Source organism: Ammospiza caudacuta, chromosome Z (genome assembly GCF_027887145.1).
Source record: "Ammospiza caudacuta isolate bAmmCau1 chromosome Z, bAmmCau1.pri, whole genome shotgun sequence".
NCBI lineage: Eukaryota > Metazoa > Chordata > Aves > Passeriformes > Passerellidae > Ammospiza > Ammospiza caudacuta.
In genome coordinates, this window is record NC_080632.1 from 59,278,142 (window position 1) to 59,292,373 (window position 14,232).

Consider the following 14,232-nt stretch of genomic DNA (forward strand, 5'->3'; position numbering starts at 1 on the left):
TTTGATTTAGTCCCATATTAAGGGGAGCCAGTCTGCCCTCTCTTCAGGGTCTGGGTTTTTTCCCCTGTCACAGGAAACCTATACACACCAAAAAGCTTCAGGAGTGATTGCGGGGCTGGGACTGCAGCACTTGTTCTGCAGCACACTTGCCCCATAGCAGAAATTGATTCTAAGAGATCACCAGTGATAAGCATACTACATCATTACCTTTTCATGAGCTTTTAACTAGTTGTAAAATTTACGTACCTGTTCTTTTCTTTTTCTGTTCCCGAGCTTTCCTGTTTCAGTGGAAATCAGAAATTTGCTCTTCCTGTCCTCCCTAAAGAGAGTTGCAGGCAATTTATACCCCTTTGTGGCATCTTTTTTTATTAATCTGAGAGCATTTCTTCTGTTCACCAAGCTAAGTACGCAGAAGCTGATCCTGTCTCTTTGTAATGTTTTCATAGTTGTCTTGCTGCTACCAATTTTGGTGTGAACTCAGCTTTCTTGAACATGTACCAGAACAATTTAGAGTAGTACTGTGTTATGCATAATTCCCTTTCCCTCTGGAAAGAACTTAACGAATATACATGTAATTTGCTGTAGTGGGTTGACCCTAGTGAGCTGCTAAGCACCTGTACCTTTGTTTGCTCATTCTCTATTCTTGTGGAATGGGGCAAAAGCAAAAAAACTCCTGGGTTAAGATAAATACTGTTTTATAAACAAAGGAAAGGGTGATACAAAGGCAACACTCAGCACCTCTCACAAGTAGACTAATGCCCAGATGTTCTCTGAGACCTCCGTGTGCCCCCATGCTTATTGCTGATCATGATGTTACATGACAGGGAGTATCTCTAATAAATTGGCATTGTCTGTCCTGGCTATCTCTGTTCCCAGCATATTGTCTAGCAAGCCATCTTACTGAGGAAGGGGGCAGAGAGGGAAATGGAGAAAGTATTGAGGCTATACAGGTACTGATCAACAAAAGCCAGAACACTATGCTATGTTACCAATACCATTACAGTCACAAAACCAAAACACAGCACCTTAGGCACTGCCATGGCAGAAGTTAAGTCCATCCGTGTGGGACAAGTATGTTAGCATAGCCAACTGTTCACAGCCCAGTCCTCCAATGAATGACTCAGCTGTTCACATCTCATTTTCTGTAAGTATCAACAGGTGTAACTGGTGTGTTTCACTAAGAGATACATTCCTTGTTATTGCAATCTTTCCTATTCTGCTAATTGTGTTGTGTCCTTGGTGCTTCCCCATTCTTTCCTGCTGTTAACTTGTGCTCAGTAATGTGCTTGGGTCAGAAAGCAAGTAAGAATTCTGAGACTGCTCCTTGGAAAATTTAATTACTAACTTTTTTCATTTTTTCTCTTAATAATGGCAATAAGTCTTCATTTTAGCTTTTCACATACGTGAAACTTAGTTTCTATATTAATCAACTCTTTATTGACTCATTTTCCATGTGAGAGTACTTCAGATTCTTTTAACCTAGCCAGATGCACTTGTGACTTTATTTGAAAATGTAGTGCTCAGTGGTGCAGTTAATGTTCAGCTTCACCTCCCTTCCATGTAACACCACGCTCTGTGTTTTTGAGGGGGAGAAAAAAATTCAAGAGTTTTGCATCATTTCAAAGTCAATCTGGTGGAATTCCTGTGTCTGATATGCTGTTTACTTAAAAGTATTTGCCACTAGATGTCTTCTTTTGTGCACTACTCCTTGTGCACTTACGTTAAAAACATTATCTTGATAGATAATCATGTTATGTTATGTTATGTTATCATCTCATAACATATGGATATAGCTTCCTTTGTAGGTCCTGTAATTCCTATTAGTATTACCAAATTATTTTTCATCTTGCTGTTGTTTTGATCAAAATCATAATTCTTACAGATATATGCACAGGAAGAAATGTAGAATATTATGTAAGAACCAGTGCATATGTCTTTTCATCTCAGCGATGTCCTTACTACTTTATAGTCTTGCTTTTCTTGGGTTTTTTTATGGCTAAAGAACTTTTGTTCATCAGCTTACTTAGTAAAGTCAGACCTGGCTCGGTCATATTTATTACTTGCATTTCTAGATACTACCCTTTATTGTGTGAATTTATCAGTTTTTCTATTTCCTGTTTCTTCCTTTCTTCTCTTGTCCTGAATTCTGCTCAGTTACAACATGTGAGTTCTAAAGAGATTAATGGGGGACTGTGCCACTTTGAGTCTGTTTTAATTATGATCTGCACCATTTTTGTTGCTACAGAGTTTATCCATGATATGTCAGGCCTCTGAGCTTTGGTAGAAGACAGTTACAAGCTAGATAAATCTTCAAAGACTAGCATAAATTTTAACACAGTGAAATCACGGTGAAACATCATGTTTTTTATTTTTACATGGAGAAGACTTACTTTGTAGAAGATTGTCTGTATTGAAAACCCCTATTTTCTTTGAGTTTGGAAAATATGGAGAGTTATAATACATTTCTAGCATGTGTATTGTATGAAAAATGAATGCTTTAGTTAAATGCATGAGAGAACAATAGTAATGAGTTAGGTAGCATTCAGTAAGATGATCCTGATTGCAACTTCATAGTTGGCAATTTCTGAGCTTAAAGTATGTTTTTCTGACATGTTTTCTAGCACCAAGAACAAGTACTTAATGATACAGTGGACGGAAAAGAAATCTACAATACAATTCGTCGGAAAACAAAGGATGCTTTTTATAAAAATATTGTCAAAAAAGGTTATCTTCTGAAAAAAAGTGAGTTATGTTTGCCTCTATTATTCCTTTAAAGGAAAACAAAAAGCAAATAAGGATCATAGAATCATGCAGTATCTTAAACTGGCCGGGAGTCATAAAGATCATGCGCAGGTCTGCTGGAAACTAAACCACATGACTAAGAGTATTATCTGGACACTCCTTAAACCCTGACAGGCTGTGAGCATTTCCTGCATACCCTTTTCTAAGGACCAGCTTTTGCTGTCAGCAAACTATTTACAAGCACGAACGGAGACGGGACAATCGTGAGCTGTTTATTTCACACATCAGTCTCAGTACATTGTTAGGACAATGGAGACAGTACGTTCGCAGCTCTGTGATTCAGATAGAATGCTAAAGAAACATCATGTTACATGGTAGCATAAAGCCATCTCACCTTAGGTTTCAGCTAATCACACATAGAGCAAAACATATTGACAATAATTCAATCATATGAAACACACGTAAGGGTAGTTAACACAATAGGGACTTGTTTTCTAACACAATAGCTCGTTGAGGAGAGACAAAGCACAGAAACTCATTCATACTAACCTTCTGAAGATATACATTAAACAACCTTGTTGCAACCTATGAAGACAGATCCCAGGAGCTTATTGTTCTACTCACTTGTGCTCTACTGCTTAGAAAATTTTTCCCTGTATTAGCAGTGTTCAGAAGTCTGCTGTCTGAGGCCTGCTTTTTTAACCACTTTCTCAAAACTCTCTAATTTTAAAAATCCCAACAATAGCCATCTTCTCAGTGAAGAACTTTTTCCTAAGGTCTAATCTGAAATTTCCCTGCATCAACTTTGTTCCATTTCCTTGTGCCCAAGTGTTGGTCACTAGAGGGCAGAGATCAACACCTTCTAGCTGAGTTTAATGAATTTAGCAGTACTAGAAAGGGAGAAATTGAAGCGGGCAAAAGGTTCTAGAAAGTGTGTAAGGAGTGTGAAGGATCTCTTTCCTTAAGTAGTAGATGAGTAGGACAATGTGATACATGAAATTACATGCAGTATGAAAATTTAGGTTGACAGTTCGGAAAAAATCAGCACAGCATAGAAACTAGGCGTCCTTGTCAAAGGTAGCATTCAAAATCATGAAATGAAATATATTTTCGTAAAGTGCTTGTATTTAATGTTGAAGTCACTAAGTTCTAGCTGATAAAGGTTTGAGAGAGCTAGAATAGTGTAAATCTGTACATTCACTGCAGAAAACAGTTGGTTTAATTTTGTTATTCCAAGTCAGGTTGTATGTTTTCAATCTTAAATTTAATATGCACAGTCTGCCATACAAAGGTTATAGTGACTTTTTAGGGTTCTAATGCTAACACAGCATAGCATGCAATAAGCACATTAAAAGCTGACAGCTTGACTTATTTCAGTGTAACGTTCAGTATTACCTTGAAGAGTTTCCATTGAACAAGTCTTTGAAGTTTTGAGGAAGCTGGTCCCTTGCCGAGTGTTATATTTCTACTTTTTGGAAAAATCAGCAATAATGGATGCAGAAAAACGATATCAATAACAAGATTTCTGCAAATGACAAGAAGGATAATTTACAGGTGGTAATCTGGATAGTGACCAAATGCAAGAAAGAAGGTATGAGTTTACCTATAGCCTAATACAAGAGACATTAAAAAACCCCAAACCACTCCAAACTATACCGTCTGAACAGAAAAAGGGAAGCATCTCATTTATTGAGAAGGTTTATTCTGAGAGGTGTAGAGAGATGCAATGGAATAAGGAATGAAATGGGAATGGCTTGGAAAAATTAGGCTAAAAGAGGCAAATTAGAATACAGTCTTGTAGAAGGATGCACATAGTGTTAATGAACTAAATGCAATAAAATCACTCTTCCACCTAGGAGTCATAGTATAATAAATGAGTGTTAAATTTGTATTTTGAAAACAATTTTGCTACTAGTTTATTGAGACCCCAGTGGATTTATGATGATTGAAATGTGAAATAAAGGCTGAAAGTTTTTTCTAAATGGTGCTCTGATTTAAGCATTAATTTGTTGCAGAATGCTCCTAATCCACTGTAATTCAAAGAACCTTTCTCTGCAGCAAGTGGAACCTGCCAAATTCTTACATATGGTTGTGCTTGCAGGTTGAGTCTGATTTAAGTTTGCATATAAAATATTTCCATTTCTGTTCTTCAGCTGTATGTTGTAAGGTATTGTAATGCAATCAATGGTCAGAGTTTAGGAGCAGCTTTCTAATGTTGAGTCCATTTCTTAAAAAAAAAAATCTAATGAATGGGGTCCACATTGTCGCTATTTGCAATCTGTATAGATACAGGCATAACGCTGAGAGGAGCTCATTGTTGGGGCAACTCATATGCGCTTTCATAATATTGTTGAAAGCACTGAGGATGTTTGAAGAATCTTTTGCAACTCTACCTGCATCTGTGAAGAGGATCTGGTTTTAGTTACATGTTGTATAAAACGGAATGCGTATACTGATGTTATAACTCAAGTGTGATTATCTGTACATTGTTCTTCTCTTTGGAATTTGACAGAAGCTTTACTGCCCTCTTCTGTTTTCTTAATTTACAAAATTTACATGTTGTTTTAGACAGTATTATAACTATTTGCTTGATTCTTGTGCAGGTAAAGGAAAGAGATGGAAAAACTTGTACTTTATATTAGAGGGAAATGATGCCCAGCTTATTTATTTTGAAAGTGAAAAACGAGCCACAAAACCCAAAGGACTAATAGATCTTAGTGTGTGTTCTGTCTATGGAGTACATGACAGTTTATTTGGCAGGTAGGACATTGGGGTTTTTTTAATCCTATTGCACCAAGAGTTAATGAGATAAAGAATTTTTGTTAATTCGAAAAGTTCTACATTATTTTGGTAGGTATTTGAAAGCTAACTTTGTTAGAAGTCTGTGGGTTCTTTTCTGTTTAAAAACAAGTACTTTGTTTGTATTATACTAGTTCATATAAGTAAACATCCTCAAAGATTGTTTTTGCACAGTTACTATACTCAGAGTTACTTACACACTCAAGTGTTTTGAGTATGATCTAGTACACATCTTGCTGGTCATAAGAGCTGTGGGACACATTCATATAGGGGATTCCTTAGGTTAATACTGTTTCTTGAAAGAAAAATCCTTTATGTATGATTAACTGGTTGTGAAAAAGTGCTGAACTTCCACTGCTTTTAAACTCTCTAGGAATAGAGAGTTCACAAGTGGTTTGAGATGGCTGGTTTTTTTGCCTTAACTGTAAGCCAGCATACATGCTTGTTCAGTACACACCATTCTAAAAATGTGTCAGTGTTCTGAAGCAGGTTGCATGTACTGTAGTTTTCTTAAAATGACACAATACATTCAGAACCAAAATGCAGTTTTTGAAGATCTGATAAATCTTGTTGGAAGTCTTTCCATTTGTGATGGTAACGTGTAGATGAACAAACATTGATGCAGTTATTCAATGCGTCTTACAGACAAACAGGAGAAATCTGTTACTTCAGTGTAAACTTTGTTTTGGCACAGATTAAGTGAAGGTGTCTGTTAATATGTGAAGATTAATTAAACTTAATTTTTGTTTTCCTTTTTTTTTATTTTTAAGGCCAAACTGTTTTCAGATAGTAGTTCAGCACTTTAGTGAAGAGCATTACATCTTTTACTTTGCAGGCGAAACTCCAGAGCAAGCACAGGTGAGAGCTTTTATTTGCTACGTTTTAAAAAAAGTAACTTTAAATCTTGTGTTGTTCAGTGATGTTCCCTTCTGAAGCAGGAAGCAAATATATCTCAAATATTTAGTCGTTACACAGCAGGTGTTAAAATTAACTGGTAGCAGATCTCTGAGGGGGAAGGTTGGTGCTGAAAATCCAGCACCTGTATTACCTGTTCTTCAGGGTTTTGGTTTTGACAAATTCCAGTCAGGCCCCATGTGCAGAACTTCCATTACTTTCTGTTACCTCTTTCTGGAGAACATACATGGTTTTTGACATAGTTCAATTCAGAAGAAAAAATTTACTCTCCAGGTCTTTTCCGTGCTATAAAACACAGCACAGTAAGTTAGAGTTTTACTTCAGAGTGAAATAAATAAAATGCTAATGCATGTATGTGTGGCCAAAGTGCATAGAACTGTCTTTTCCAGTCATTTGCCATGTATATAAACTGGTAGTCATGCATAGTCTTTGGCCCTGATGGTGCACAGAGTAAGATTTTCTGGGTTTATGTGGTGTCTTTAGTTACTAGCTCTCTTAACAGTTATGTTCACTGATTAGGAATTGTGGGATAGAAGCTTACTTCAGAGAAATGATTTTACCAGTAGATTGTATCTAAAATGATAGAGTGTTCTTCTTTAAGTTTTAAGCTCTGCAAGTTCACAGCTCTGATGTATGCATTGCATTAGAAGTCAAGGTTTGCATTTGATGTTATTTGAATGACATGAAAGCTTTTTAGAGCACTCAGACTGTATTCACCAGAGCATGAAGTCTATATATTATTTTTTATGTTCTGTGTATAAAGGAAAACACAGATTTTCTTTTTAAATTAATGCCAATTATTAAAAATTGTTAATGCAAATTGTTAAATTTGGAGAGATGACATAAGAATTATGTAGTGGAATTCATCATGCAATTGTCAGTGTATTGACTTTGAGAGACAGTATGCTGTATCATAATTGAGAATATATAAATTAAATTCCACGCTTCTTAATTTTTGTCATATCTGTAAAATCTTTTGTTTTCAAAAAAGTAAAGTAATTAAGAATGTGTAGAAGATAGAATGTCCTGTTTTGTTTCCTGAACATTTGGTTTAATTTGATTTTGAAACTGCTTAACAAGCTGTTCACTGTGTTTATACAGAACACAGTTGTTTCAGATTTCTTTATAATATGGTTTTGGCCCAGAAAACTTTACAAAGAGATAACAAAGCTGAGAAAACTCAGCTTTCTTTACTTCTATAATTTCATAGAAAAATAGAAACTTGGTGGGGTGTAGCTGAAAGCTTTTCCTTGGAAGGATTTGAAAACTGAAGCCTAACTCACAAAACTGAGAATAGATGCAGTACATATTTCTGTATTTTTAAGATGCGGAAGATGCTGTGAAGAATGAGTGAAGCAGTATTGTGGGGGTTTTAATGACATTGTTAAACAGTACTTTGAGAGTAGATAGCATATCTTTGAGATACTGACTGAAGAGAAGACTGTTGGTCAAAACCTAAATTTTGTGCTTTGCAAGAAATGTACAGGATTTAATGGTTGGGAAGACAGTAACTAGTGAATGAGGCTATAATACGTCTTCCACCTTCCGAAGACAAACTGGAGAATGTTGAATATATGCTCTGTATTTCTCTGTTAATTGTTCAGTCTTTGTTTGAAGTATACAGTGTTATGACTGCCATATGGGACTACTGGAGAGAATAATCAGACCTGTTTGGCTTGTTGAATGCAATTTTCTCAGAAGTAAACAACTTTTTCTTAATTTTATATACAATTTGTAACTTCTTGTAGTATCACTGCACTGGGAAATTGGCAAAGGTCACGCTGTATATCCATTAGTAATGCTTGATAATACTGAAAGAGAAGATGGTTCAGATTTGCAAATTCTTTATGAGGTTTTGCTTAGTAATGATAATAAATTTGCTTTAATATTCAGTCTTTCGTACTGTGGAATTACAGAAAACGTAGGTTATGCCAAGGTAAAGGGAAAATTCAGATACTTTATACAGATATGTCTGTTCCACTGCAAGAAGCTGTATCTGACTTGGTTTTCATTACATTCTTCTGCATCCTTCTCTCTTAGGACTGGATGAAAGCTCTGCAGGTGTTTTGCAGTTTAAGAAAATCCAGTCCAGGAACATCAAATAAACGTCTGCGTCAGGTGAAGCTGATATTGTGGGGTTGGAGGTGCATGTGGAGGAGTATTTTGCCTCCTCTGTGCAAAATGATATTAATAAGTCTCAGGATTTCTCCATTCAACAGTAGCAAATCCTAAATAAAAGTCTAAAGAAGTCAGCAGCTTTTTGAATATGCCTCACATGGGAAATTAAAAAAAATTCATACAACATGTCAACAAAAAATGTGAAAAAAAATTATATTACACATACATAAAATACCCATTATTTACATTTTAGTTACATGTAAATACATGTTATTTAACTAATGATACTCATTTTATGTAACAAATACATGCTGAGCCAAGCTTGTGTCTTAATTTCTGTTGGTGTCTTGAAAATAAATGCCAGAATTTCTTCAGAGAGAGAGGGCAATCAGTCTTAAATAGCTATGTCTGTAATGATTGGAGCATAACAGGGAAATACTTTAAGAATTTCTGATATTATTTAATCTGAGGAACATTGAATGTCATTGCTTGTTACAGGCAGTAGAGAATGGAATAAAACGGTGAGTAAAAAGTAATAAACCACAACTGTTTGGTTGTGAACATTAAAGAAATTTGGATACTTCTAAATAAGTGAACTAAATTAGGTGAATTTACAGATAAAGTGACAGGTGCAGTTGGGAGCTTCAGGGTGCAAAAGCCAAACAAAAAGGGAATTCTTTTCTTCAAGAAGCAAAGACAGTGTTTATCTGCATAGAAGAATACAATATAATGTGTTGCACAAGAGAATTTCTGTTGGGAAAGCACCAAACAATAATCCACGGTATTTGGAATTGTTCATGGTTCTTACTCAAAGTGCCAGTCTTCCATTTCAGTAACTCCAAGATGCCTTAAAAACATGGGTCGGAATATTTGTTTTCATTAGTTATTTGAGTTACTCTTACTTTGTTCCTTGTGCTTCTTAAAATGTTCCAGTACATTTGGTCTGTACTGCTCTTATAAGGAGTTTGGTATTCCGTATTCACATTAGCCTCTGCATAGAGGATTAAAATAATTCATTAATGTGCCTTGTATTTCAGCAACAAAAAAATAAATTTTTGTTTTTTTCAGGTCAGCAGTCTCATTTTGCATGTAGAAGAAGCTCATACACTCCCAGTAAAGCATTTTACAAATCCATATTGTAACATCTACCTGAACAGTGTCCAAGTAGCAAAAACACACATCAGGGAAGGACAGAACCCTGTGTGGTCTGAAGAATTTGTCTTTGAGTAAGTTTTAATTATCTTGAATTAGTGAATTTCACTTTCAGTTTGTGTTGGATTTAAGATTCTTAACACTTGTTTATAATTTTATAGTATTTTAAAAAATACTGTATATGTGCTTATACAGCAGCAATTTCAGACAAATTCTGCATGGGCAGAATTTTCTGTAGGTACCTATGTTTGCTTATTTAAGTCACTGATAATGATAACTGGGGATTGAAATGAAATTAGGAAAAGCTTAAATGCCAGCCATGTATAGTATTAATTAAGGCTCTCTCTCTTTTCTCCTAGTGATCTTTCATCTGATATTAATAGATTTGAGATAAGTCTTAGTAACAAAACAAAGAAAAGTAAAGATCCAGATATATGTAAGTATTTTTTGGTAAAAGATGCTTATACATTACAACAATGGATACTTTGTGTGGTTATCATTGCTTTTGTTAAGGGTTGTCACAAGAGAATTAAGTAGGCTTTTATGTTCACCATACTGCCTGTGTATGTTTTTGATGTCTGGTACTGGTTTTCCATTAATGTTTTTATAATGAGAACTTTCACTGATTTTAGTCATAAAATGCTCTATGCTCTAGTCCTGTATGGCTGACATAGTTTTGCTGCTATGGTAACTACTGCTAGAAAATGAATGTGCTTATCAAAAAGCAAGAGCAAAGAGAAATTTTCTTTATTAGTCTGCTCCATAAAATGTTAACTTCCATGGAATCTGACTACATGGAATTTCTTTTCAGGTTTTTGATTGCTTCCTATGAGACAGGGAAAGATGCAATTCTTTATTAAAAATATAATCTTGGCAGCTTCTGAAGAAACCTTTCCTTTTTCTCTTTCCATTTTACCCCATCTGTTTTCTTCCCTTATTACCACACTTTGGCTTAAATCTGAGGTTATCTTAGTATCACTTTGAATGGAAAAGGATCTGTATTTTCTTCTCCTTGTATTAGCCAGATCAGTGCTTCTTTAATGTGGCTTTCTGTTCCAGTAAAAAAAAGAAGAGTTTGAAGAGTGTGAATTTGAAGCTGTTAGGTAGAATTTTTTTCTAGGTCAGGTGTCTTCCTACACAATAATTTTAGGTTTCTTTTTCTCTTTTTGTAGTTTCCCCCCCCCCCCTCCCCCTTTCACTGTATCTTCTTTCCCAATATGCTTGTTCTGGGGCAGATTCAGCCCTGTGCCCCCTGTTTGCTCCTTGCAGGGCAGGATGGCTCTCCAGGTCCTCTTGACATTTGTTCCAGGATTTTTTTCTATTATGTTCCAAGCTGTCTGTTCCAAGTCAGTCAGAGTATATATAATCTAGTGCAATTGTTTTCACTTTGCATATATTGTGTTACTGGTCTGTAACTTACACCAGAGCTAATTTACTGATTTTTGGTTTTCTGGGGTTTATTAAGATCTGTAGGGAAACCTTAGCCAAAGTAGCTATTTACAACTCATTTTGCATGGTCTTGCAGAACCTGATTCAATTTCAGATCTCTTTCTCCTTCTCTCACTAGAAAAGTTTCTGCATAGCAGGAGGAATAAAGGTACATTCTCTCTGACAGACTAAGGAGCTATAAATGCAGTTGTGAACTTGGTCTTGAATTAATTTGAGCTGGAAAACTGATTACCTGTCTAAGCCTTGGCTAGGAAAAGAACCTTAAAAGGGTAGTTCTTGAGAGGGATACTTCAGTAGTTTCTTTGAAAGTATTTTTGTAGTTTCCTCCTTTCTGTCCTGATTAAGGAGATGCCGTTAGTTTTGTGTATTCAGGTGATGGAAGGCTTCGTGTTCTAGTTCAGGGGCAGGATTGGCTGAATTTCTTTACTGCAGTTATCTACATTCTTACAGCATAAGCATAATCCAGCATAACTCTTTCATTTTGATATAAAGATTACACTAAGTCAACTTGAATGAACATACACCTCTGCTTACATCCTGAGCCCTGTGAAGTATGTGAAGTTCATTGGGGTAAAATGAGTTAAACCACATTTTCTCTGACATACACTGTGTTGCACTGCCAGAATAAACCTGTAACTCTTCAAAAGCAAGATAACTGGTTCCTTTCCTTAACCAACCATCTTTCCTTTCCTTTTCAGCCACAGATGTTACTTGTGGAATGCTATGAAGTGGCAGTCCTGTACAGCTGATGCTATTCATCTTGCCAGTTATTAATTGGGTTAACTCACCTTTTCTGCTTGCTTTTCCTTCCATCTAATGCAGATTAAAGGTCCAAAATGTAATTGTTGGATTCACTGCTTTGTTCCTTCATTGTAACACACAAAACCTAAATACCAAAGTAACACATGAATGAAGACTATCTTTTTCAGTATTTTACAATATTTCTTGAGTTTTCAGGTCATTACATTGAAGTTTGTCTATTATGAATGTTCTGTAGTTACTTTGGATTTTTTTAAGCATTCCACATAGTCAGAAATTATACTAAACAGTTCAGCAACAATTGCATCAATTACATTAACTTTTTTTTTCTGTTTCTCTAACTGTAAATTACTTAAGGACTTACTCAAAAAAATATATAATATGGCTTGAAAAATCCAAAGTCTTAGAATTTACTAGTAGACTTTCGTCTGTTACTATTGACAGTTGAATTTGTAGGTTTCAAAGGACAATACTATAAGGTGTTGACCTGGAGATTCTGGTTTGGTTTTGCACTGCGGTGGTTAATTTCAAGTTAATTCATATTGATAGAAATCTCTTACTGAAAGGAGCCTACCAATTCAATGTAACATTATAAACAGGAAAAAAGTCTTCCTACTTCAAAGTAATTTAATATAAATTTTGATAACTATTCTGCAGTACTTGTACAGATATTTGGTATGATTTTTTTTAAATCAAAGTCAAGTCATATTATTTATATTATAGCTATGAAGTGCTACAATAACCACAGGGAAAAACTAAATCATCAGCTTATTCTAGTAGTTCATTCACCATTTGTCTCACTGTGGTACATGTGCTTTATATGTGCAAGCAAATAAGAAGAAGAGCACATTGCTTAGTTGTGGATACTGAGTTTTGATGCCAGGGAGAAGTATGATAAGAAAGTAAATTTATTATATAGGCTTATCACATTCCATCTGCACTGGTGATAAATAGCAGGTGGTGATGGGTTGTTTTTCATGCTGACTGATATAAATGCATGAACTTTTATTAGTTCATCAGCTCCAAAGACTATGAAATAGGCAGCAGGATTGTCCTGAATGAGGCATTATAAATATAATCTACTTCTTTTCCAGTATTAAATATTATCCTGCTATGTATTGCAACACTGGGACAATCTGCTGGAACTGTGGACAGTGTGTACTGGCTTTGCAGAAATGTAAAAAAAATAAGCTCTTGGTTTTATGGATTTGTTTTTTTCATGTGCGGAAAGTAAAAGCAAATAACCTTTCTCATGGAAAGAGAAGGTGTTTGAGAGGGGCAGACTGGTAGGCTAAATGTAAAACTACTTGTGGACTCGTCTTGGAGCATGGTGAGTGTTTCAGAGGCACATTGTTGCCTCTGCAAGTGCCTGGCCCTTTCTTTGTGGGGAACACCCCTCCACTAGGGAGCACATTCCTGCTCTTGATGGGCCTGTCTTCCCCCCCAGCTGCTGTAGCTGGCTAGCCAGCTGCTGCACCAGACTTCAGCTGCAGTACAGGTCATTGCTTGGCAATTTTAGCGTAGCATCATCACCAGTTAATGATTTGGCTATTCTTGAGCTGACTTTCATTATCTAGTCAGCAAGTACTTGGGAACACTTTTTTTAACATAATATGCATAAACTATTACTTAGACTAGAGTTACTATAAAAGTAAAACATATGTCAGTGTTTGGGAATACTATAGGAGCACTCTTAATCGTAAACAGGAGCAGATCCTGATCATGGTGTCAGTGCAAGGCTGGAAAGGGAGTAGTGAACTCTAAAGATTTAACCTGTATTTTAGTTTCTGCTATCTGGATTTGCATCCTACTTGGATGTTACAAGGAAAGCCATGTCAGTATTCATGTGGCATTTTTTTACAGATTGCCATGTATTTTTTCTTCAGCTTACAGGACACTGTTAAGCCATTGAAGAGAGAATGAATCCATTCATATATTGATAAAAAACTTTTTGTTTACTCTTTCTGGTATTTTTTTCCTGAAATAAGATGATATGTTAAAAATAAAACCATTTTTTATTTAATAGTAGCATTTATTTTGGTGGAGATAACCTACCTGAACAATGCTTTTTTTTTCCTTAAAGTGTTCATGCGTTGCCAATTAAGCCGATTACAAAAAGGACATGCAACAGATGAGTGGTTTCAACTCAGTTCCTATGTACCATTAAAGGGTATTGAGCCAGGATCTTTGCGTGTTCGAGCGCGATATTCCATGGAGAAGATCATGCCAGAAGAAGAATACAATGAGTTTAAAGAGGTATGAACTTAAGTTTAACCATCCATTTATCTGGTTTATCTG

General features: G+C 35.6%; 1 protein-coding gene across 1 annotated transcript in view; it reads left to right on the forward strand.

Annotated features, from left to right (window-relative positions):
- Positions 1 to 14,232, forward strand: part of RASA1 (RAS p21 protein activator 1) — a 45,503-nt gene that overhangs the window by 20,728 nt on the left and 10,543 nt on the right. Inside the window, exons 10-16 of the mRNA XM_058823235.1 lie at positions 2,622 to 2,742; positions 5,346 to 5,502; positions 6,312 to 6,399; positions 8,497 to 8,574; positions 9,643 to 9,800; positions 10,086 to 10,162; positions 14,018 to 14,190. Coding sequence (XP_058679218.1) covers positions 2,622 to 2,742; positions 5,346 to 5,502; positions 6,312 to 6,399; positions 8,497 to 8,574; positions 9,643 to 9,800; positions 10,086 to 10,162; positions 14,018 to 14,190 — 852 coding nt within the window. The remainder of the gene's footprint in view (positions 1 to 2,621; positions 2,743 to 5,345; positions 5,503 to 6,311; positions 6,400 to 8,496; positions 8,575 to 9,642; positions 9,801 to 10,085; positions 10,163 to 14,017; positions 14,191 to 14,232) is intronic.